General features: G+C 45.0%; 1 protein-coding gene across 1 annotated transcript in view; it reads right to left on the bottom strand.

Moving 5' to 3' along the window:
• The window catches only part of LOC138526428 (coagulation factor X-like), a 302087-nt gene that overhangs the window by 60369 nt on the left and 215509 nt on the right, over positions 1 to 26209 (bottom strand). The window contains exon 6 of the mRNA XM_069637170.1: positions 8274 to 8491. Within this exon, the coding sequence (XP_069493271.1) occupies positions 8274 to 8491 (218 nt within the window). The remainder of the gene's footprint in view (positions 1 to 8273; positions 8492 to 26209) is intronic.

Genomic DNA, 26209 nt, shown 5'->3' with positions numbered 1-26209 from the left:
TCAAGGCACCCAATATAACAGCCCCTGCGTAGAAACAGGTGTGTATCTCAACACAAAATCACTGACTTATTGAAAATACCTGGATAAGGCCCTAGAAAGGGTCCTGTGTTGTCTGTTTCGCCACTGGAGAAGTTGCCCAATAACAGAACACATGGCCATAAAGAGAAGCCTGTCTATACTTCACGGACTAGGCAGAGAAAACCTCAAGGGGAAATATTTCATATTTCAGAAAAGATCAACCAGCCATAAAAAAAAAAAACATTGACGAGATGAGGAACAATCGGCTTTCAAGAGGTTTTGCTCAGAAGTGCGAGGAGAAGGGATAGCATTGAAGTCAAAAGCGAGATTGATTTATCAAATCCCAGGCCATTAATTATTTCAAGGACCTGGCATTTGATCAGTCAGTTTTGTCCATGACCTCTACAAGCATTCAGTCAACTACACAACCAATTCAGCTGGAGAGGTATTTAAATGTCTCAGTTGGTCCCATATGTAGTGCTGAAAGGCTTATTGGAAATGGAAAACAAGTAAGTAATACAAGTTTATTCAGACAATATAATCCATTCGCACAGGGAGGAGGTCGCTCAGCCAATCAGGGGGCTGGAACAGCAGACGAGATTACACAATCAGTGCCCGTTGTCCCAGCCACCGGAGGCCCTTCCCCGGGTGGTGGATTTTTTTCCCTCCTCTCCCTGTTGCCTCCCCACCCCAAAATGTCTGCTCCCCCTCCCCACCCAGTCTACTTACCTGTGGGACCGGAGCATTGTGCCTCGGTCCCGAGCTTCTCTGTCTGGCCACCGCCATGAACACGGAAAAGGGACTTAATCCCTTTTCCATATGGTGGTGGACATCTTTTTTTTTTCTTCCATTTTACATCGGGAGATCGGCTGCGCAAGCAGCTCGGATCTCCTGATGCAAAATTGTGAAAGCCATTCGCACCCGGACGAACCCTGGGGTGCAAATGGCTTTCATGCCCTGCCTGTCGGGCAAAAACAGCCTTTAACGGCCACAGCCCGAGCTGAGGCCCTCGCAGGAGGGCCTTCTTTAGCATGGCTGGCGGGCAGTTAAAGGCCTTGTCCGCCCTCTAGGCAGGGCATGAAAGCTACATTAACAGCAAGATACAAATACATATAAATGACAACCATTGACATTTTTTTTTACATGCATAACATTGAGATACATAGCAATTACTACATAAGATACCCAATACTGGAACCCGACCTAATTATGTTGCTGCATTCCTTCTTCTACAGATTTCTATAAAAGCTATAAAAGCATAAAAAAAAGTCATTACATGTTCTTATATTGTTTCGGAAAAAATGCGATCTAAACCATTGTTTTCTTAAATTTATAAAAAACCTACACACCATTAAAAAAAATGCATTCGATCTTCCCGGGATTCCAGCCCACATGGATAGATCTTCTCCAGACCCAGCCAAGGGGCTGCTCTTGCTCCCAATGGTGGACTGTTTAAACGAAGCAGCAGCATTTATCTTCCGTTCTTTTTTGAATTAAGGTACCTTTATGATTCTTACACCAAATGCTGACATTTCTAGCTCTAGGGCTCTTTGTTTAAAATATAACCTACATTGATATTCTGTTAAAGAGACCAGAAACGCCACATTCTGCAGGTTCCAACGAGCCATAAAAATTCACCCTCTTTTATACAAACTGTGTCTGTCATTACTTATTTGTCTTAGCAGATCCCTTGATGCACCCATAAAATTCCTTTTCATGGAGGAAATCATTTGTAATTAAAAAAAAACCTCCAGAAAACTTTGCTCTTCCAGCAAATTAATATTGACCAGACCCAGTTTATGCCTTAATGCATCAACAGGTGTACTGGCTGGGATACCCATCAGCCTTCGCATCCCTACATTTTGATAACCCTCCAAACACTCTCCTGATGAGGCACCCCAGATTTCTGCCCCGTAAAGCACTACTGAATCGATCTTCGACTTCATGACCTTCAGGCATTTGTCTAGACATTTACCACCATTTTGGCGGTAAAAACGAATAAGCCCACAAACAGCTACCGTCGCTTTCTTCACTGTCTGTTTTATATGGGTTGGCCATGTACAACAATTTGAGAAAAGAAAAAAAAAAGAAGTCTGATTAATCATGGCAATAACAAATCAAGGATCCAGCATAATGGTTTAGATGCAAGTGACTGGTCCTTAACAGAAGATAACCTTAGTGGCATAACGAAAATCTAAAAGTCCAAGAGGAAAATCAAAGTAAATTGTTCTTCTCAAACCAGTGGGACCCAAGTCAAGGTCACCAGAATTCCTCATCTAATTTCTGTTTACCCGGCATGGTCTTCAAGTCAACTAATGGCAGCCCTTTGACAAAGAAGTCAGAGTTCTAGGGATGGAATTTGCTTTGGTACAACCACCACAGCGTTATATCAATCTGTTGCACCCAAACCCCAATTTCCGCAGAGATCCTTCTTTCAGCAGGACTATCTGCAATCTTCCCAACGATGTCCCAAAGCAAACAAGAGAGTTCCAGAGGGCTCTGTTTTTATTTTTAACTTGGATAATAACCCAGTCCCAGGCATTCATACGACTTACAGATGGAAGGGGATCTTTTTAGAAATCGGGGATAAGACAACATTGGCTCAAATAAAATATAAAATAAATATTAGTAATGTTCCTAGATTAACAAAGTGTGAGCCTCGTGAAACCTTTTGTAAAAAAGTCTTAACATGGTTAAATCAAAAAAACAATCCTGGAACTGTTCGATTTAGCAATTTAAAAAGCTCAAGAGAGTCATATCCGGGAAGAGAGAACTCATCAACAATGTGTTGGACTATCTACAGAGGAAGAATGATGTGAAAAAACTATTTAATTTCTTAAGGTTATTTTGGATCCACCACCGTCAGAACAGCAAAGTAGCTCTTTCAGATATTCAATCATTTTTACTTATTTTTTGTTATTTTTTTCCCGTTTTCTTATGGGTTTTAACCCTGCATGTTTTTATGAATTTCTATGAATTTTGATTTCTGTATACTGTGTTTGTATGTATCTTGTCTGGCACCAAAGGCCGTTGGTCGAAGAGTGTTCATATAAATTCGAATTCTTTTATATTTATTGGACCATTCCCTCTAAATAAACAAAGGGAATGTCATTGCTCGATTGCACTGTGTGAGTCTTTGGTTCAGCCACGCCCACAAGCTCAGAGAGCAGACATATGAATTCCTCAGTTGGGAGAAGCCCAGAGATCATCCACCAGGGACTTCGAAAAGAACAATACAAGGCTGATTCCCTTCTACCAGATCTAGAGGCTGTCCTAGTACCCCGTATTGTATGCAGCAAAGCTCTGGGCACCTATGCTTCCCACACGCTGTTGTCAATGTATCTAGATGTCCACAGGTGGCTTGCAATCAGGCTGCTGAGGGAACAGAGAGCACACTTTTGAGGCCAATGGTGGAGAAAGAGAGTACACTGGGAGCATCAGCTCACAAACTCCCAGGAACACAACTGGGACTCCGCCAACGAGAGGGACACACGCAGAGCATGACCAGAGAATTTGCTGGGATTGCCTACTTATGAAACATCCAGGGAGATCTTCTGACTCTGAGTCCATGTACTACTAACGAGGACAGATGACAAACAGCGTCTGTCATCAACCCTGTAGAGGTAGTGGCATAACACAAAATGTTGGGCCCCTCCCCAAGCCATGCTGAGCCCCCTTCCCCTGCCGCAGCTCCTCATTAAAGGACGGACCACGTCGCACTGCGGGGTGGCCTGAATGACTATGCCTGCACAATGCCCATGATGCTTTAGGGACACGCCACTCACTGCACTAGGTGAAAGTAGGTTTTTTAATCACGCCTTAAATCTTTCACCTAGCGTAGAAACAAGGGGGCGGTGCCTGTTCCCCTAGCACCCAAATGCACAACAGCCTCTCTGCATGGACAGTAATTCCACAGTAATGATACCATCAGAAAACATGTCCATGCTGGCTCTGCCTATATGTGCTTCCATTCCTATGTAAGAACATGCTCCTGTTGGCTTTGACCCTGGTGCCACTAAAAAGCTCATGCCACAGGAAGAAAACATGTGATTTCTGGCTGCACAATTGCTTCCCACCCCACCATGTAAGAACACTCTTCATTTGACTGTGTGCTTAATGTCATTAAAAAAAATGCCATGCCACAGTGAGGAAACGTCTACTTGCAGCCCCCACAAATGCCCATTCCCCATGTAATAACACTCATGGGGCCTCATTACGACCCAGGCGGTAAGTTACCGTCTGGGCCGTGACTTTACCACCATGGCGTAAACGTAGTTTACGCCATGGTGGTTGGCGGATTTACCGCCCCATTCCGAGGTTGGCGGGGCGGTAAGTCCCCAATCCCCATTTTCCCTTCCCCATTCCCATTTTTGCCCCATAGGGCATAATGGGAGTGGGGAAGGCGTTAATTACGCCACCGTAAATTACGGTGGCGTAATTAACACCAAGGTCCCTTAGCGCCATGGATTTTAACACCTGCTAAAAGCAGGTGTTAAAACCTCCATGGCGCTAAGGGACCTCGTAATCAGGCGGTAAGGGTCGGCGCTGTTTACGCTGCCGTAAACCCCTTACCGCCTGGGTCGTAATGAGGCCCATGTTGTCTTTGCCCTTAGCGCCAGTAAAAAAAAGCCATGCCTAAGTAAGAAAACATAATCTCCTTGCTGGCTGCACAAATGCAATGCCCCCCACCCCACCATCTAAGAACAATCATCATGTTGACTTGGTCCTTAACACCAGTTAAAAAAGCCATGCTTCATTTCAAAAACATAATCTGCTTGCTGGCTGCACAAATTCTCCTCTCTGCCCCAATCATGAAAGAATACTCGTCATGTTGACTTTGCCCTTAACGCCAGGAAAACATGCAATGCCGCAGTAAAGAAACATTTTCTGGCTGGCTCCACAAGTGCCTCCCCATACGCCACATCCCAATGTAAGAACACACATCGGGCCTCATTACGACCCTGGCGGAGGACCATGGTGCAATTTGCACCATGGTCCATGGCGCAGAGCTGCCAACTCCGCCATGGAGGTTGGCGGACTTACCGCCCCATTCCGACCTTGGCGGGGCGGTTAGTCCCCAATCCCCATTTACCCTTCCCCATTCCCATTTTTGCCCCATAGGGTATAATGGGAGTGGGGAAGGCGTTAATTACGCCACCGTAGATTACGGTGGCGTAATTAACAAGAGGTCCCGTAGCGCCATGGATTTTTCCGCCCGGAAAATCCGGGCGTAAAAATCACCATGGGGCTACGGAAAGTCGTAATCTGGCGGAGAGGTACGCCATGCATTACGCTGGCGTAAACCCCTCTCCGCCAGGGTCGTAATGAGGGCCATCATGTCAGCCCGGCCTTGCCCTTCATGTGAGTAAAATTCCATGCACAGTAACAACATGTCCAGGCTGTGTGGCACGTTAAAACCCCCAAACCCTACTCCACATAATAACACTCATCAAGTTGGCTTTGCCAAAAAATGGCAATGCGATGTCACTGTAAGAAAATGTCAATTCTTCAATGCCCCCTGGGCCCAGTCCCATGCACACACATTCATAACCGATTCACGCACCAGTTACTCCCCCATACAACTTCTCTCACAGTCACTCACATACGCATCCAGAACATTGACACTGCATTCTCCATATGTGCACCCGGAACATTCAGACACTGCATTCTCATTTACATGACACATGCACTCAAACCCATAGAAAAAGACATTATTCACAATTAACTCTCACTGATACGTGCATTTACACAGACTGGCACGCTGTTGCATTCATGCAAGCATATATACATACATACATACATACATGCATACATACATACATATACATCTGACACGTACGCATGCACCCATACCACATTATACACATACAAATGACAAAAAAAGTTGTTCTTACCTGTTTCCCGTCGATTTTCTGACCAGACCTAATGCTCTGTCCTCTCCACTCCAAGCCCCCAGCTCCTGCACTGCAGCCAGACAGGAACCAGGAAGCAGGGAGAGCTTCCTGCTTCCTGACATGTGCAGTGGAGCTAGAGTGGAAGTGCCCCCATCTCACACCGCGAGCCAGCCGCCACTGAGGCTTGGTCCAGCCCAGTCCTAGCCCTGATTTTTGAAAGAAAATATTCTGTTCTAAAGTCAGAGTAATGAATGAAGCTCGGACCCCCACCGGGACACGCAGTGGTGGGGCCCCAAGCACCACATGGTATGTTGGAGCCCTGATGTGCCAGTGAGTTGAGCCCATTGCAGTCCACCTGGAGAACTGAGAAAGGGAAAATACTTTTTGGGGAGAGACGTGTGTTTTTGAATGAAAGTAGCGGGTCTGGGAAATTCAGGTAGTTCCAGTGAAGATGAAAACGACGATGAGGAGTTACCCATGCCATTCTGTCGGAAGAGAGTAATACATCAAGTAAATGTAGAAGGAGAGAAATGAAGAGGAAATGACAGAAAATAAGATGGGTGTCTTACCCCCTGAAACTGTGATTTTACTTGTGAACGTGAACAAAATGGAAGCTGCGAGTACAGATGCTCAGTCTGTAAAGAACAAAATGGCATACCATGTGGATACCAGGGAAGGTCCATTAGCTACCAAGAAGAGGGAGATGGCTTTGGAAGACATAAGTCATCTCAGAAAGAATGAGCCTTTTTCAACAATCACAGAAGAAGCCATTCTTATCATCTGAAAGGGTATTGGAAGCCTACTCACTTAGGAACATAAGAGAAGCTGTTGGAAGAAGGGCTTTCAAGGAATGCCCACCCCTGGTGCAAAAACTACACACAGCCACATTGTATAAGGATTTGGTGGACACAGTATTGTTTCATAGTTTTTTTCAATTGTGAAATAGTTGTACCATTTTTCAACTTCAGAAATGCTTCAGAAATACTTTCAGCTACGGCATACTGGGGTACTAAGATCTATAAAACCCAATCATGGTGCAGGGGATCAACCAAGGATGTGCAAGGCAGTTTTGGCGGTAATACAACAACATCTGTTGTGCTGTACACAGCAAGGTAGCAGCAAAGGTCAACACCTAGATAGGCAACGTCTCTATAAACAGAGTAAGATCAGTAGAAATGAGAAGCGCAACAAAAGTTCATAAGAGTCGGGGCCTGGCTCTATTGGGCTCATCAGTGCCCTCAGTTGAACATTCTACAACTGACTGTGAGTTTCAGCAGGACCTCTGGGTCAGGGTGTCTTCTCCTTGACAGAAGAACCAGGTTCTTCACAGTTCCTAATGTCTGAATCTCTAGCCAGGGCAGGCCCTACAACACGGAAACAAATGGACAAATGGACACTGCATAGTGTCAGTGTCTCACCAATGTGTCTACAAATTGTACTATGTTGATACTAATGTGTAACCAGTATCCTTTGAAGGGAAGGATATTGTTGCCAATGAAAGTGTATATATGAATAAGTTGTCGTTTTTAATGTGATTTTATACTTGGATTTATACAAGACCTGTGGATATAAAAAAACATGTTTTTTTTAAGTGAAATAGACATCACTTGTTGTGTATCCCATGCAAAAGAATATTTGGTAAAAAAGAAATAGTAGGGTGACAAAATAGCCTTGGCCACACACATATTGTTCACTGATTATTGACCTGGAGGGTCAACGCACACCAGGAACCCTAAGAGAAGTTACTGAATCTCTAGCTGACAACACACGTCTCTTGTGCTTCTTTGTGCCTTTGTTCTAGAGGTTTGTGGTTAAATAGTTACATTTGGTCCTAACTTTGTCTCTGGGCCATAACCTCCTAGTGAATCCTGGCTGTGTGGGTCTTACTTCTTAGCTATCAACTTTTAAAGTTTGCTCCCGGTGTGTCCCGTCATCTCATGATGGTTGACAACAAGAGTGTTTCCAGTGATACGCCTTATTTTTTTTATGTCTGCTCGCTGGTTAATTTTCTGTTTTCAAATATGTTTTTGCTTCTGGGCAGTTCTTTATGCGGTCCTCCAATAATGAATAAGGGGTTTCACAATATTCAAGATGTTTCTGAATTCAATATTTTAGATTTAGGGGGTTTGATTTTGAGCAGACAAACTAGCAGTATTTGTATTTTGAAGGGCTTTGTTTAAAATGTTACATTATTTTACAGTGATGATCACGCTTGTGAAATTCTGCTCAAGAAACTCACATCCTAAAATGTACTTTCAAAATATTCAGTCCATAGGTTTTGTTGAATATTTTTCAATACCTTCAAACTGTATCCATATCTGTGATATTGAATTGTTCGTAAGTGTAGAATAAATGATTTACCTGCCAGGGACAATCACCAGGTTCACAGTACATTCTCTGTGTTTGCCAATTAAAGCTTCCAGTGTGGAATTTCCTACTTTCCAGGCTATCCTCATGTTCTGTTATCATATCGCTAAGATATTTGTTCGAGTGAGGGTCCACACTTTCGGTACTATTAGCAATATATCGCTGTGTCGTTGCTTGTCTTTGTCTGTAAAGTTTTCCGCATACAATGTTTTCTGAAACAAAAAAAGACACAAAGAAGATTAAGAGAGAGGCACCTTAATTTAGCTACAGGCATTCTTTCGGACATTTGAAGACCACCCGCTATGCAGTTAGCAAAATCTCTTTGTAGAATAGAGTTAAGTTGGTTCAAAATTGCAAGAGCGTACTGATCCTCTCTTTTTATGTGCTGGATTGAGCTTTGGTCACTGCCAGAGACAGTTAATGGATTGATGTGCTTTACAATGACCAGGCATACATGGCATTCATAAGGATTTATGTTACCTTGACCGCACATCTTCAGTTGGCAATACAAAGTCACCATCATTATTAAAAATGGCCCTATGCACTGAGTGATTACATTGCAATTTCCAAAATGTTGCAAGTTATTGTTTTGAAGAATAGCACAGTACTATTTGACATAGTAATAAGACTTTCATCCACCACAGTGACATATATCTACTAGGCTATCACAGTAGTTTTCCGACAGGATTTTATTTGCAGTCATTTTTGCCAACGAAGTGACTATGAAAAAAACTCATCCAAATATCTAGGAGGGGTCACTAAGGGATTAAAAAGGGTAGTGAGGGGTTTGGGGTTGGGGTAATAGCAAAGGGAAAGTGTGGTGTTGAGGAGGAGCCCCTAAAATATAAAAATAAATCAATGAGTTTTTTCATAGTAATTTTGTTGGTAAAAAATAGGGACATATAACCATCTACTAGTACTGTGTCACTGTGGAATACTCAAGTGTAGGGAGGCTGGCATCTTTGCATCTCCACCTGCATTGCCTTGAGTGTTCGACTGATGCTGCCCTATGAATCCCGGACTGAAAGTGGAGTGAATTTATGTTTAAAAATAAGCATTGGCGAAGCCAATACTTTTGGCGTTTACTGCTGTTCTTTGCAATGCATTTATATGCACCAGGGTGCAAGGAGGAGAGTGCAAAGTTTCAAAGTGCAGGTGTGCAAGAAAATAAGAAGGGAAGAGAATGGAGCAAGGGAGGAAATGATTAAGAGAGGCCACCATTGATGATGAGCAAGAGGAAATATGAGCGAGAAAGGTTGCGAGTGGGAGCGTAAGAATTAAAGCTAGAGTGTACGAGGAAGGATGAAACGGGGTAGAGAGTGGAGGTAGGGTGGGCCGGTGTGGGTATAAAGAGAGTGGGCGTAGAGTGGGTGGTTTGGGTTCAGGGAGGTGTCTGGTTGGGGAAAGAGAGAGTGAGGGTAGAGTGGGTGGGGCTGAGAGAGTGGGGGGAGGGTGGATGGGGTAGAGACAGTGGGGCTAGGGTGGGTTTAGAGAAAGTAGGTGTGGGGTTGGTGTTGCAGAGAGAGTTTGGGTAGGGTAGGTGTATGGGGGTAGGGTGGGTGTTTGGGGAAAGAGAGAGTGGGAGTAGGGTGTGTGGGGTAGTGAGTGGGTGTAAGGTGGGTGGGGGTTGAGAGTGGGGGTACAGTGGGTGGGGGTACAGTGGGTGGGGTAGAGGGTGGTAGAGAGTGGATGTAGGGTGGATGGGTGGGGTAGAGAGAGTAGGGGTAGGGTTGGTGGATTGTGGTAGAGAGAGTGGGGTGGTAGAGAGGGTGGGAGTAGGGTTGGTGGGTGAGGGTAGACAGGGAGACAGGGTGTGTTTAGGGTGAACAGTGGTAGAGAGAGTAGATAGGGTGGGTGGGTTGTGATAGAGAGAGTAGGGGTAGCATGGGGGTGGGTTTTAGAGATGGTAGGGTAGAGAGTGTACAAGTGGGGTTGGGGTGGTAGACAGTGTGGGGTTAAGGGTGGGTGGGTGGTGGTAGTAGAGAGACCGGAGCAGGTTGGGAGGGTTGGGGTAGTTAGAGTGTGCAGGTGGGGTGCATGCATTGGGGTAGGGTAGGTGGCAGTAGAGAGGGTGGGGTTCGGGTGGAAGGGGTTATATGTAGAGAGAGTCAGGATTGGGTGGGGAAGGGTAGAGAGGGTGGGGAGAGGGTGAATGGGTTAAAGAGAAAGGGGGCAGGGTGAGAGGGATGGCAGTGGGTGAGTGGGCGGGATTAGCGGCAGTGGGGGAGGGTTGGTGATAGTAGTTGGTTGGGGGGAAAAACATGAATTAGAAAGCAGCCTTAGGAGAACTTGTAGAGAGAGTGGGAGTAGGGTTGGTGGGCTAAAGAAAGCAGGAGTAGGTTGGGTTGGGGTAGAGAGAGAGAGAGAGATAGGTAGGGGTAGAGTGAGTGGGTGCGTGGGGGTTGTCAGTGTGGAGGTAGGGTGGGAGGGTGGTGGTACGATATGATATTTTATTTGTATCACGCCCATACACAAGTGTTTCAGAGCGCACGAGGCAAGGGAGGGGGAAACAAGGGAGGACAAAACAACGATCTTTTTAGGTCCAGTGACATTGAGAACATGCAAGTGCAAGGGCAGGGGAGGGGTCTAAAGTGCTGAAGACGTGATAGAACAATAACAGGTAGTGCAGCCAACAGGTGGTAAGTGCAAGAATAAGGTGTAGACAACGGGTGTCTGAAAAGTGCTGGAAGGTGACGGTAGGGTAGCAGATAAGACTCAAGTGCAAGGGTTTCCAGGAGGCAGTGTGGGTGTGTGGCTGGGCGGGCAGGGATCTGGGCCTGAAATCAGAGGGTAACTAGGTGCTCAGTGCCAAAGCAGACAGATTAGCAGGGAAGAGGAAGAGCCAAGGTAGAAGCAAAGAGGAAGGTCTTGAGGTGCTTCTGGAACCGAAGATGTTTCTCCTCAAGTTCCAGAGGGAGGCCCCAGCCGAGGAACGGGATCTACCACCAACTCGTTGCTTGGAGAAGCGACTGACCCTGAGGGAGTTGGAGGGTAGACCAGTTGGTAGACCCGGTGGGGGTAGGATAGGTGGGTGGGGGTAGTGAGTGTGGGAATTGGTTGAGTAAGGGTAGTGAGGGTGGGTGGATTGACAGAGGGGCTAGGGTAGGTGGGGTAGAGAGAATGTTTGGTTGTAGACATTGTGGCACTACGGTAGGTGGTGGTGGTAGAGATAGTGAATGGGGTATAGATGGGGGTTTGGCTGGGTAGGGGTAGAGAGGGCGGCGTAGGATGGGTGGGGTAGAGATAGATGAGTTAGGGTGGGTGGGTGGGGTAGAGAGGATGGGGTAGAGAGGCTGGTTGGTCATAGACAGGGTAGGGTTAGGGTGGGTGGTGGCAGAGATTGGTGGGTGAGGGTAGAAGGGGTGTCCATTGGCTGGTCATTGGTTGGTGAGTCATTGGGGCTAGAGAGAGTGGCTGATAGTAGTTGGTTGGGGGCAGAAAACATAAAGAACAAAGCATCCTGAGCGGGACTTGTCAAAAGTAGCTCAAAATAGCCCAAACAAATTCTATGTAATGAGGGTTGAGGTAAGTGGGGTGGTTGTGGGTAGAGAGAGTGTGGGTATTTGGTAGAGAGTGTGGGTGGGGTTGTTTGGTTGTAGAAAGGCAGCCTCAGGAGGACAAAAAACAGATCTGCCATTAAAAGCTACCCAATAAACCCCCAATTACAGCCCAAAATAGCCCAATATGAAATGGAAAGCCCAGTAGCTGACTTGCTTCTTACAATGTTGCTGATTGGAGCATATATTGTTCAGGAAATTTCTCTTTGGGTGAGAAGTGGAGTTAAGAAAAAGAGTTTTTAGTAATTTGGCAGTTTAATACCATGGCATTGCCCGTTGCTATGCCAGCAAGCCAGATATTCTTAGTTCAGAACCCCCATTTCCTGTCTCTCTCTCTCTCTCTCTCTCTCTCTCTCTCTCTCTGTCTTTCTCTCTCTCTTACCTTCTTGACCACTAGGGACTGTCCGATCCATTGTCTATGAAGGTTTTAGCTTATACATTTTCTGCACCTGGAATTCAAAGGCTGTCCGTTCTTTAATTAATCTTTGAAAAATATGTCTTGTGCCATGGGAATTATTATCAAGTGTTCTCTCCAAGCCGTCCAAACCCTACCTAATATCTCAGTAACCTTGGATGGGTTCATGCAGCTACTGTCTGTGCCCTGCACGGGTCTGTATTTCAGTGATTTCAGCAGTTTTAGGTTTCCATGAAGCCTCACGGCCTTTCATTAATTTCAATGTGTGCTGCTGCTTCCATTTTGAAAAAGATGGCTGCCCATTACTCTCGCAATTCTAGGTTCAGCCTCTTGGTTTAACCCTTTGTTATTTCCCACATGTAGTTCTGGAAGCACCTCTACAGAGAACAAACAAGGCCAAATAACCTGTTCTATGGGAAATTGCCCACTAGGGAGGGGCTACAACCATGTTTTTGCTCACTGTACCTTTCACAGGAGAGAAATATCTATTTGCATATCAGTCTGGTCCCGCCCACTTGGGCAATCCAGCACCAAAATGCTAGGCAATTCTCCTCTGTGCAAGGGTACCAACAGCAACCCCAGACACATGCTTCAGCCTGGTTGGGCTTAATCATTGAGATGGAGCTGTGCCTCTCTAAGCACAGTGTGAAAGGGGTCCACGTCTGGATTACCCTGGGTAATTTAGGGTGAAACCCCAAGTTCCTAAAAATACACGAAAAGGTCGGGGAACCCATCTTCTGAGAACTAACACAGCCAAGTAACCTGCGGGAAGGTGCCCACTTGGGCGGGTCTACAACCACATTTTAGCTCACTGTACCTTTCACAGAGATGAAATAGCCAGTTTCTATGTTAGTGAGTTATATCTGTGTATCGTTCGTGTTCCATTTCAGGTTATACATTGCTTATGTTACGTTCTCCATGTCTTTATGGTTGCAAGCGATATTCTTTGTGTATAATTGCATATTTGACCTATTGTCCCTGTTTCTTCATGGCTAGTGCATATTTGCTTCGTGTCTATTGCATGCGCAAGTATCAGTTAACAGTGAGTTTGCTTATTCTCGCCATCTGTAGTTACATTAAGTCCATTTCCTCCTGTACCTGCCTGGGATAAGGCCGGTATGGTCGATTAATGAGTAACATTTCTCACCTATGCAATATTGGGGTTGGGGAGGGGCAAAACGCTATGAATGACATATTAACCTGCCGGTCGACATGTCTGTGTGTTTGAGAGGAAGAAAGAGAGAGATATAAAGAGAGACAGAGAGAAAGGGAGACCACTACTGAGGTGTGAGGCCTAGAGTAAAAGATGAGAGTGAGGTGTGTATTGAGCCAGTCTTTTGGGAACTTGTGGGGGGTCCTGTGGGCAGTGGTGGATCTAGGAAATAGAAGGCTGAGGGTGAGAGTGATCTGAGAATGGTGATGAGAGAGTGTTGAACTGCAGCATAAAAGGAAAGAATACATGTATTTTACGCTTTCCATATATGCTTCATTTCATTACAAAATTACCCCCAGTTGAGCTCAAGTTTTAGTTCGCCATAAATTACGTGGAGGGCACCTGCCATGAGTACACTTTTGCGTAAGTAGGTTATAGCCGGTCAGATAGCCCTGCGAGCTAGGCACTCACCCCTGCTATCTGTGTGCAGGCTGCTGTGGCAGGTTCGGATCCTGACAGCGTCAACTCAGCCTTTTACCCTTCCAAGGTCAATAAAATGAGTAACACTCTGTGGGATAGTAAAGTCTTCTGTTATTTGAGACCCATGGCTGTGTAGCGCTACATAGGAAATACATTATAATCATTTCATGTTCCGCTTTTGCACAGCGAAGTGTAAAAGTGGAGTGTAGAAAGGTGGCGTACGCAGTTGTAAGCCACTCTTTTGCACTCGGCTGTGCAAAATAAATAAACGCTGCTTGCCACTTACCCATGCAGGTAGTGCCTTACAAGCAGATTCCATTGGAAACCATGATAACACATCCCCTGCAAAGCGCATTTGAAGCTGGTGTTTTATTTCTCTTAAAGTGGAGAGTAAAAGTAAAAACGTAAAGGCCATTTTGTGTTGTTTTACTCTTTACTTTTACACTCTGCTTTGAGAGTGTTGAAAGTTGCATGGAGGGGACCAGCATCATGTCATTATAAGCATTGGTGTTCGTCTGCCTGCAATTACAATTTCTAACAAAATGACCGGTCCTTTTGTAATGAATTGTGAGCATATTGGAAAGCATAAAAAGCATTCATGCTTTACCTTTACGCTCTAGTTCATTTTACCGCCGTCCTGCAGTGTAGGAGGGGCAGCAAAGCGGAAGTAGCATCTCTGCTCTGCTTTCCTCTGTATCAGTAGAGCATTTTGTTTAACGCCTGCATGAGATTATCATACAGGCGTGTAAAAGCAAAGTTTCCAAAGGAATATGCCTCACAGTGGAATACGCCTCACAGTTACAGCTGTGGGCTCATTTATGAGTCCCGCGTAATTAGGTGCTGGAACCTGTTCCATGTACACGTGTGTTTCCCCACAGCCTAATTTTCCTCATTTGAATTGCAGGGTGCAGTGTTACTTTTACCAAATAACAATGTATCTTTCTAATCATAATTGAATTTGATTAATGTGGTTCAAAATTAACATTTCTTTGAAAACCTTAATTCCACCGCTATGTTACTGTTTGGAACCCATGTAAGATGGCTCCTCTCCTCCCGGGCCAGTTCTGGCAACCTACGTGGACCCATAGGTGCCAACGAACTTTCTGCGTGTACTCCTTCCCACAAGGCACCCATTTAAAGATGGCTGCCACCAAAGCCATGTCTGGCATGGAACCCAGGATGGATTTACCAAGCCTAACCAGGAGTTCTGGTAGGCTATTTTCAATTTTGTTTTCTTAATAACTGTGTTAGATGTTATGCTATTTGGAGAATAAGGAGTAAATAAGGTTAATAGTATTGCCCTTTTTAATCCTCTGCAGCTCCTGCGCCAGTAGATGGAGATAGATAATATCAGGGGGTGCAGCTGATAAGTCGCCCCCGCCTCGGTGGTAGTTCCCTCTTCCTGTTTTTTTATCTTTATCAGGAGGAGGATACTTCCACTGGGGTATAGGTGATGGTGACTCTGGGCCATCTAGGAGGATCTTGACAATCTGTCCAACCTCTCCTCTTCCGTGTCATGGTGGATGTGGTCAAAGAACTAACAGAAGCATTACATAAACTGCAGATTGAAATAACAGCCTCCCGACAAGAAAAGGTTGTGTTGTTTCAAACCATGATGGTCCTTCGGGGAAAGGTGGAACAAGTATCGGGCAAGTCCCAGGGGTAGGTCCTCCATTGGGTATTATAAGTGGTACAACAGCAGGGCCTTGCAGTGCATCGGGAGTAATTGAGGATTCAGACACCCACTACGTTACAAACAACAGGGTTGGGTCCCAATATTCCTACTCCTCCTTTGCCATCTAAATGTGGAGAGGATCCTCGAGATTTTAGAGCCTTTTGTGCCGAATGTAGGATTACATTTTAAAATAGACCAGCCTTGTATGCCACCGATCACGGTAGACTTGATTTTGTTGAATCTTGAAAAAACTGCATTAGCTTGGCCCACCCCCTTTGTAGATAATAATGACCCTATTTTGATAAACCCCCATGATTTTATGAAGCATTCCAAGGGATGTTTGAGCACCATTACGCTTCTCAAACTGTGAAAAACGAATTTGTTGATATCAGTCAAGGGAATTGTGACCTATTATCTTATGTAGCCCATGATCGAAACCTAGCTACATAGACCTTAGATGCTGAGGATGTAGAGAGAGCCCTTTTATATATAGGATTAAGAGATGACATCAAGGATGCAGTCAGCCAAGTTGTATCCCCTCAGATTTATGTCACTCAGTGCACGAATAGATGAAAGGATGGGAGAAAGACGAGGGGAAAGACTGAATTAAGATTATAGACTTTTACCAGTGCCTCTTGAAACAGACAATCCATACAAGGCCTCTGAACCCAAACCCATGCAAATAGTTTATTTTCTTTTTAAATGTATTTATAATGCACCTATACACAATGTGCTTCAAGGCACAACAAGACAAGGAGGGGGACAAAACAAAAATGGTCCTACTAGGCCTTGTGACATTTGGATCGTGCAAGTGCAGTACCCGAAGAGCAGGGGAATGGAGAAAGGGGGGAAGTGCCTGAGGGTTTACAGAGTGCTAGGGGAAGCCAGGTGGACAGAGCCGAGGAGAAAGGAGTGCAGGGGCAAAAGGGCTACATGCTCAGTGCGAGGAACTGGGCTGGAAGGGCTCAGGGCGTGCAGGTCTGCCATGCTAGTGCAGATGGACGAAGCCCAGAAGGGCAAGTGCAAGTTGTGGGGGAGGGACCAGGGGAGATCAAGTGCAGGGCTAGACAGGTAGGGAGGGCATGGTGACCTGTAGGAATCTGAAGGAACCAGGCAGCCAGTCAAGAGGCAGAGGGGGAACATTAGCAGGGGAGGGGGAGAGGGAAGGAGGAAGAAAAAAGGAGGGCCTTGAGAAGCTTCTGAAACTTAAGGTGATCCAGCTCAAGTCTGTGAGAAGCAGGGAGGCCATTCTAGAGGGAGGCACCTGCGGAGAAGAGAGATCTACCCCCACTCTCTGCTTGGAGAAGTGTCTGATCTGCAGAGAGTTGGAGCTAGAAGACCGAAGGCCTCTGTATTTAGACAGCGAGAGTTGGATCTAGTGGGGTCCCAGGCCTTGTGGATGATGCAGAGGGTTTTGGACTTGATCTTGATCCTCACAGCAACTGGGAGCCAGTGGGGAGATTTTAGGGCTGGAGAGATGCGGTCCCTGGGCTTCATAGGATAAGTATGGATGAGTTGAAGGGGGCGAAGGAAGGAGTTAGGTAGGTTGAGGGAGAGGCTGTTGCAGTAGTCCAGCGGACTACTGCAAAGGGAGAATGTCTCTGATGAGGAACAGCTGATAGTGGGCCTTCTTTGCAAGGTCCATGATGTGAGGAGAGAAGGAGAGAGAGGAGCCGAAGATGACACGAAGGTTGTTTGCCTCACTGGGGGGTGAGGGGATGGGGCCCATGGAGGGCGGCTAGAATGTAGGAGGGACGGAGGGAGCTGGAGTCCCATTGAGAAGGATCTCGGTCTTACTGGCATTAAGGCAGAGATCGTTAGCAGTGCACCATGCCTGAATAGCAGACAGAGAGTCAGTAAGCCAGTGGAGAGAAAAAGAAAAAGAAAGGTGCTGAAGAATGAACCTCTGCTTTTATTGTGACGAATCAGGATTCCCGTTAGGTTTTGTCTTAAGAAGATACTAACTCAGGGGCGTGGCTAGCCGAGGACCGAGTATCATGCTCTCTTGGTGAGCTCCGCCACCCGCGCCATTCAGAGACCTGTTACCCCCTCCCATATGAGCTCATCACATACACCGAGGGATGAAAAGAGAACCGGAAAGTAAGGGGAACGTCCCCTGCTCATAAGAAAGCAATTGGAAGCCGCCCGCCAGATAAACATATCAACCGAAAGGAGCCTGACCCTTCCCAAGATGGCAGTGGACCAAAGGAAGGGAGCGGACATGTCCAAATAACTGAGCAGTCCCACGGAGGGACAGGGAGGGAGGATGTTAGAGCCCTGAAAGGACAGCAATGCTGTGAATCCGTAACGCGATGATCATTGAGAGCAAGGGAAGCGCTGGAGGAGAGAAGCACTAGAGAAGTGAGGAAGTCTGAGCCGGTAGCAGACTGCCTGGATAGTGGGAAACGAAGCAAAAGGAAAACAGCTGTCGAAAGGGTGGCAAAAAAGGAGACAAGAATGTCATAGACAGAATGGTTAAGAATGTGAACAAACTAAAAGGCCCCCTCTCAGGTGACATCAAGGCCATGATGCATAGTCAGGACGCTGCAAAGAAACAATTACAGAAAGCAGCACAAATACACTCGCGAGTGAACTCTGACAAATGCCCAAAAACTGCAGACCCTCCCACGAGACGTTTGAACCTGCAGGAAATGTGGGCAGAGATAAAGAAAGAAATAAAAGACTGCTCTATTAGCCTCACTAAATCAATCACAGAGTTAAACAAGCAAGTATCGACAATTGAACGCAGGGTGGAAGAGAGGTGACACTATGCAAGCAAGGATACGAACAAGGCGAACTGGCTAAGCAAGTGGAATCAGTGGAACAGCAAATGGAATGGATAGTGGCCAGACAGGAAGACAGTGAAAATAGATCATGAAGAAACAACATTAGATTTAGAGGCATACCAACGATGGTCTCAGAAGCTGAACTGCATGATTATGTCCAGGCACTGTTCCAACAAGTTTTAGGCGACACAGAAGGCGAAACAATAAGGCTGGACCGGACACATAGGATATACAACGACTATCAACAGAAGAAAAACCTGGTCCCGGATGTGATCACAAGAGTTCACTTCTTCCAAGTGAAAGAACAGATAATGAAAGCCGCAGGAGTTATGGAGCCAATCAGGATCCGGGACACACGTATCACATTTTATCAGGATATGGCACAGGCTACACTGTTGAGATGAAAGAAGCTCCAGGTGGTGACAAGCTGGCTACAAGAGAAAGGAATCCGATATGGATTGACTTTTCCGTGCAGTTTTTCGATTTGAGTACTATGACAAAACATGCCACATAGCAAAGGAAGAGAAGATGGCGGAGTTGATAAGTAAGGATAATATTCCAGGCCCAATAGACCATTCACTGGAGAGAGAGAGATCCAGACAAATGTCCAGGCTGCACAACTAAGAAAGAAGGGTGGTGACAGGGGCGCCCTTATTCAAAAGGAAGGGGAAGAGGCTTAAAGCACAAGGATGATATCCGAAGGAGTCTCAGAGGTGGGATAGCAAATACACACACGCACAACAGAATTAATGGTGGGTGGAAGAGAAATATCATTAATTCGGAGGGAGTCGAGAAAGAAAGATGGGATGACTTAGGGGATGGCAGGGATTGTGGGGGTGGGGGGGGTGCAGGGTCGGATAGAAACCCTGTTGGCCTATCCATAAGGACCAAGTGTTGGAAGGTTGGAATGTGCATATGAAGCACAAGTTGGGGAAGTTGGGGGGGGGCAGTTTGAGTTACCTGTGGGGTTTAGGAAACAATTGTATGGCTCATAATGTACTAAAGACCGTGGGAAATGGTAAGAGGCAAACATAAGTAGGGAAGGTGTACGTATTTGAACATGGTTGATATAAACATGGTAACCCTGAATGTTCAGGTTTTAAACTCACCGATGAAACGCCACTCCATTCTAAAACTACTAATAGATCTTCAAGCATCAGTGGTATTCTTACAGGAAACACACCTATTATCTATAGACGAAAAGAGGATGACACCGTGCATTCCCCAAACAATTTTTTGCAACAAGTGGAACCAAAACTGTTGGGGTGGCAATCTTATTAGGAGCCTCACTGACATTCATGAAACAGTTCTGCTATAGGCACCCGGAAGGGAGATATTTGGTTCTCAAGGGCTCTTTAGGAGGGCACATATTTACTCTGATAGTGCTGTATGGCCCAAATGAAAAGCAGGACGTCTTTTTGAGCACAGTGCTACAGAAAATAGGCAGTTGGTGTGAAGGCCAGGTAGTAGTTGGGGGAATTTCAACTGCATTATGGATCTCAAACTAGATAAAACGATTCCCCCTACAGGTAATGATAAAAGAAATCGACAGGCACTGGGGAAATTCTCTGAGACCCTGATTTAATAAAAACCTGGAGAATTTTCCTCAACCCTGCAAGGGAGTACACACATTACTCAGCAGTACATAAGGGATACTAGAGGATAGATGTGGTACTAGTTTCAGCTACATTAATCCCTCATGTAATATCTATAGACATCAGAGTAAAGTACCTAACGGATCATGCCCCGGTGTTAGTGCAAATTGAGACACAACTCAATAAAAATGTGGGTAAGAAACAATGGAGACTTAAAAAACTAATACTGAAGGACATTGCTCTTAGAGCTCACATGGAAAAAGGGATCACTATCTATTTCATAGAGAATGACACTGGAGGGGTAGATTGGCAGGTGGTATGGGATGCAGGGAAAGCAGTAATAAGGGGGAATTTATCTCACAGGCAGCGTCTTATGCAAAAGGGAGAGAAGAAGTATGAACAGAACTGGAAAGGGAGATTTAAACAGCAGAAATGCAGCACAAAACTAAACAGTCGCAGAAGTCGTTACGAATGCTGCGAAAGCTGAGAGCGCAACTAGAGGCACATATGGCAGAGCGCTCAACACAGACCCCATTGAACATCAATCAAAAATACTATATCCAGGGAGGCAAGGCTAATCGACTGTTAGCAGCTAAGCTACGGAAAAGAAAAACCCTAACTATATTACACGGTTGCAAGATGAACAGGGAAACCTACATGTAATAGAGGCGGATAAAGTGAGGATCATGGAAAGTTTCCATGCAAACCTGTTAAAACAGGAGGAAATGGATCCGCCCCTCCAAACAACCTATATTGGGAACGTGGTTTTGTGCACTTGACAAGAGAGTTCTCGTTAATATGGGAAAATAAAGACATAGAATACTTGGGAATAAAGCTAACAAAAAGCTACTCTGAATTATTTGGGGCAAACATCCGTCTTTATGGAAAAGGCTAATAGAAGATCTAAATAGATGGGACACACAGGAACTTTCATGGTTCGGTAAAATAGCAGTAGTCAAATTGACAGTCATACCCCGACTGTTACACGTAACTAGTTCTCTCCCTATATATATATATACCTGCCAGGATATTAAAGCCTTGCAATCGCTCCCTACTTTGTTTTATAGCAGTAGATACAGCCTCTGCATCATGCAAACAAAGTGAAGGCATGGTTTTGGGACACTCCTTAACCATGGTGCCTCACTCAGTTGATGTGTTAGTTACAGACATAACATGTCACATCAGCTCGAATTATGAACTTACTCTATTCACAGCACACATTATGATCACAAGATGTGAACTATTGAACACAGGTGAGTTACTACCTCTCCATGAGCAAAATGATGGGAATGAGGGCAACCATGATTGTGTGTACACCAATGAACAAGAGAGCAAAGAAAGAATTGATTTGTTTGACACACCTTTTTCACTTCCTGAACCAGCACACAGTAAATTGAAATGGCCTGACACCCAGCTCTTAGCTTTGCGGTCTCTGACACAGACTGGAACAGGTTTCACCTTGTATAAAATTGTGAAGGGGAGTGTTTATGCAGTATAATGCAGGAATTAATGGCTTTGCCTTGTTTGAAAACAGTTTAACAATATATGCCATACCTGATACTGCACTTTCTTTTTGTTGGTTTCTTGAGATACATCTGATGCAGGAAGACTGACATACTGATCGGGATACAGACTGGCCTAACAACTGAACAGCCATAGAAGCAATGTCGCAGAGCACAGCTCATCTGTGGAATGCGCAATGCCCCAGAGTGCCGGGCATGATAACAGCTCCGCCTGAGAAGTACACCGTTTAGGATGCTGCTGGCTCAAATCCCAAGGCTTTCAGATGGTGCCTCGTATAAACTGCCTGCAATTGAGAGATGTACTTCCCTGCTATCTTCGAAATGGACATGTTTATCATGCGTACATTATACAAGCTGTTTGCATGGAATGCAAGAAGAAAAGAAATTAGATCTACGCTGCACATTGGAAATAAGTACCTTTGCCTCTGCCCATGACAAGTGGGTAAATGAGGGAGTAGGGGACAGAGAAATATGTACCAAATGCATACCCCGGTGTGCCTTTCAGTGAGAGTAAGAAAATACCGACCCTGGTTTTGAGCAACATAAGGGTCCGATGGGATCTGACTATACCTGAATTGTTCAAAGATCACTCTGTGCCCGGGGTGACACGATACAATCTGTACCAAGGGAAGAATAGGGAAAAACTTTGGAGGTAGGAAAGTGTTGCAGCAATTTGTGCAGCACCCACAAGAAACCAACGTGTGTTCCCTCTATATCTGCCCAAAGACGCCTGGAGGTAGAGGGGGGGGGTAGGAAACAGAAGACTTCAATTACAGAAGGACATGTGGTCAGGTGCCACCCATGGATGAACTTCTAGAGCCTATATCAGTGAGGCTTCTTAACGGACACTGATAAACTATGCCCATTTTTGGGTTGTGCAGAAGTGAGGATATGGAGATTTTTGCCACAGAAATTACCAGGTCCATGAGACCATGGTCAGCTAGAAAGAAATATGTGATTTCATGGTCTGATATTAACTGTGGTAATGATAATAATGTCTTTTGGGTACTAGAGAATGCACACCATCTCAGTAAACTGTTGCCCATGTCCATCCCACCTACTATGCTATGCTATGCTGTGCTTTCTTGCTTTTCAAATACACACACATGCTTGATAATACACACACACACTTGATCCTCTTCACCTTGAGCATCAGGTTTATAAATAAATATCCTGCTTTTGTCCACGGCTTGCTTTGCATCCTTTAGAGCAGTGTTTTCAGGTATGTAGAATGACAGCACCAGCATTTTTGTCACCATTGCAGTGCTTACATGCATCATCCTAGGATGCTGCCTATGTATACAATGCTTTACTGTTTTAGTTTCCATGCAATGTACATGTTCCAGAGATCCGGCGCACTTACGGGTCATCATGGTAAATTGCCAAAGATTTGCCTTCTTGCAATAAGAGACTATTGTCTTGTCTATGACATTTCAAAATATCTGCCCTTTCCATGTTACTGCCTTAGTATCTAGCTGCACTTCCTGCTTTTTTTATGCCAGTTTGGATGACCTCTCTGTCATGTAACTTGCCTGATGTCAATCCTCCACACTAGTGTCCAGCATTACTGTCCTAGAATTGATTAGCTCATGCTAAAAGGAGTGTTTGTGAATCTGCATTTTTATGGTTAGCATAAAGCTAATCCATTCATTCATTAATGTAAACCCTGTTTAGTACTATGGTTTGTTCTGAGCTATCATGGATCAAGATTTGCTGAGAGCCATGCAGAAAGATATAATATATTAAACTTGTTATTTTGTATAGCGCAAATTCTAATTTCTAAGCGCTAAATATGTTTGTGTGCCAATGCGAAAATGCTTTAATGCAGCTGAACACAGTGTAGAGATGTTATTTAGAAGAGCGTGTCTTTTGGCGGACTGTCAGCTATCCTCAGCACAGAGGAACAGCCTTGACGGAGAAAGAGATAGCATGACAAATGTTTTCATTTTTGGAAGAATTGGAATGTCTTGTTAGCAGAGACAAAATGCTCGCACAATAGGTCTTGTTTTCTCAGAATATTTCAGAACTACATATTATGTTCCATCACAGTACATGCTATAATGAAATGTGTGTGCGTAAGCAAAAGAATGATGTGTCTGTGAAATGCATCTACACATGGAATGTACGTCAGTGCCACTATAAAGAGTGCATTTTCTTTTAATGTAATTTTCTACACATAAAAATATCACTCATTATTAGACATGTCCCAGTTCAATTGTATTGGTCGTTGTCTTTAGCATGAGGTCACTCATGCCCTGTGTCGTCGACCGGTTTCAATGATTCTTATAATTGGGATCATCTTCTTCAGGGCCTGTTATTCTTAATGGATGAATTTCCTCGAGAGATGGTGGTCTCTGCAACACTTCTGCTACCTAGGAGTAAAGCAACATAAGCAAGGGTTCAGGGGCTAGAACAAACCGCTGATCACTATCCAAACACCCATTTGGTGAGGGATATAAGGGTGTGTAAGTAAGTTACTGTGCTTCTTGGTAGCAAGCTAGCTGTGTCCTTTAGAATGAACACAACCCAACTATGGGCTCCAAATGCATGCACCTGTAATGGGTGGGACCCAGGGAAGGTGTGGGGTGGGAGGCGAAGTGAAAACACAGGTCAGTGTATGGGCTGTTTGCTTTACTCCTAGGTGGCAGAAGTGTTGCAGAGACCACCATCTCTCTAAAGAATTCATCCATTAAGAATAACAGGTCCTGAAGAAAATGATCCCAATTATATGAGTGATATGTTTATGTGTAGAAAATGATATTAGTTTAAGGAAGACTAATGTTGTGCCCTCTAGCGAGAGCATTTTTATATTGCTGAGCACACTGTATGGGCTTATAATGGTTGTGCCAGCCTCCCAACAATGGTAATTAAAAAAAAGAAGGAAATCCTGATGTGAGGACAGTGCACCACCATTTGTACAGAGACGGGTATAATGCACATTACGTCTCTTTTTATTAGCCTCCACTAGCCCTTACAGGTGTGTTTCTTTTTAGCAGCGTATCTGGTATGTTTTGATCACATGGTATGAAAGAAGATTTAGATAGGGTCAGCCTCTTCTCTATCCCCTGTTAGATAGGCGGAGCCTAGGGACAGAAGGCATCACATAGTCAGGGACAGGGTGTTCTTCCTATAGGGAGAGCAGTCTTGTGTGTATGAGTGGTACCTAGATACCATATGGATGGGAACCTCTTGTTTAAAAACTTTTCCATGACCGTTCAGCTGTGATATCAAGGATTTGGGGGTCAACATCACGGAAGAGGAATGGGGACAAATATGGAGGAGAGCCCATAAAACATCAAAGTGCACGACTATAAAGGAGTTGGCATACAAAACCTGCCACAGATGGTACTTGGCCCCCCAGAGGCTACATGGGATCAATAAGAGTCACTCTCCTTTATGCTGGAGACAATGCAGGGAAATAGGAACTCTAAGCTACCTGTGGTGGGCATGCCCTAAAGCCAAAATATATTGGAATGAAGATTTGGCCCATTTTAAAAAAATCACAGTGACACAATTACCTGAATCGCCAGTGGTGATACTTTTGGGGCAGAGGTGGAAGGGACCCGCGCGGCGAGTGGGGCTACTGCAGCACTCATCACACATCTATTGACGGCGGCACATATGACTCTGACCCGGAGCTGGAAAACAATAGAGGGACCTATACTAGCATGTTGGTTGGTAAGAATTTGGGGTGTATTAGCAATGGAGAAGGTGTGTGCTCTAAAAGCTGGGACATATCAGAAATTCTTGAAGTCTTGGCTGCCCTTTCATGAATATGTTAAGGATAAGGAATACTATTTCAATAAGCCGCAACTGCTTAAAAACATGAGCGTGATATAGGACGGTGTTGGGAGTACCACTTACAGCACCAGCAGAGCAACATATGTTTGTAACACAGAAGAGGTGTTCTGAGCCATGTTTGTTATGTCAAGGTGAGTCGAAGGGGGTTTTGATGCTCGGTTACAAGTTTGTTGGGCTCCTTGCCTGTGTTTGATAAGAATAACATTAAAAAAACTCAATGCAGCATCGACAAACACTTTTAACGAGATTCCTGGAATCAAGTCACGGAAACTGAAATTTCAAATTGAATGGAACATGCCTTATTAAGGGCACGGCTACCGCCAAACTCGCTACCAGCACCGGCACCCACGAATGGGTGGGTGATAACCGTACCGGTGCAATCATGAGCTCTGCTTGCGGGAGCCGCTCTGCATGCCTGGTCTGACCAGGCGTGCAGAGCGGCACCCACGAGCAGAACTCGTAATGTGGCGGCACGGTAACAACGGTGCTGGTAGGACTACCGGTGCCGTTGTCACTGTACTGCCACATTTGTAATGAGGCCCACTGTCTCACCCTCTGGGGCTCCCCAATTCTTCATCGCTAAAAAGAACGACACAACCATGCACATTTTACACATGAATTACAACCATGTGTGGACTACTGCCAGCTAAATTACATAATGGGGAAAAAGTTACCCGTTGCCTCTGATTCAAGTCCTGCTAGACCAGGCCAGAAACATTCACATTTATACTAAACTGGACTTAAAGGGTAGCTACAAACTTGTTAGAGTCTTTCCCGGAGAAGAATGGAAACAGCATTTCGCACATGATTTGGGCATTACGAGTACCTGGCAATGCTATTTGGGCTCTGTAATGGCCATCTGATTTTCAACATTTCCTCAACAATATATTCAAGGTCATGTTGGATGCATATGGTGTGATTTACTGAATGATATCTTTATCTATT

This window comes from Ambystoma mexicanum, chromosome 7p (genome assembly GCF_040938575.1).
Source record: "Ambystoma mexicanum isolate Mex_15411 chromosome 7p, UKY_AmexF1_1, whole genome shotgun sequence".
NCBI lineage: Eukaryota > Metazoa > Chordata > Amphibia > Caudata > Ambystomatidae > Ambystoma > Ambystoma mexicanum.
This window is presented reverse-complemented; position numbering and strand designations above follow the sequence as displayed.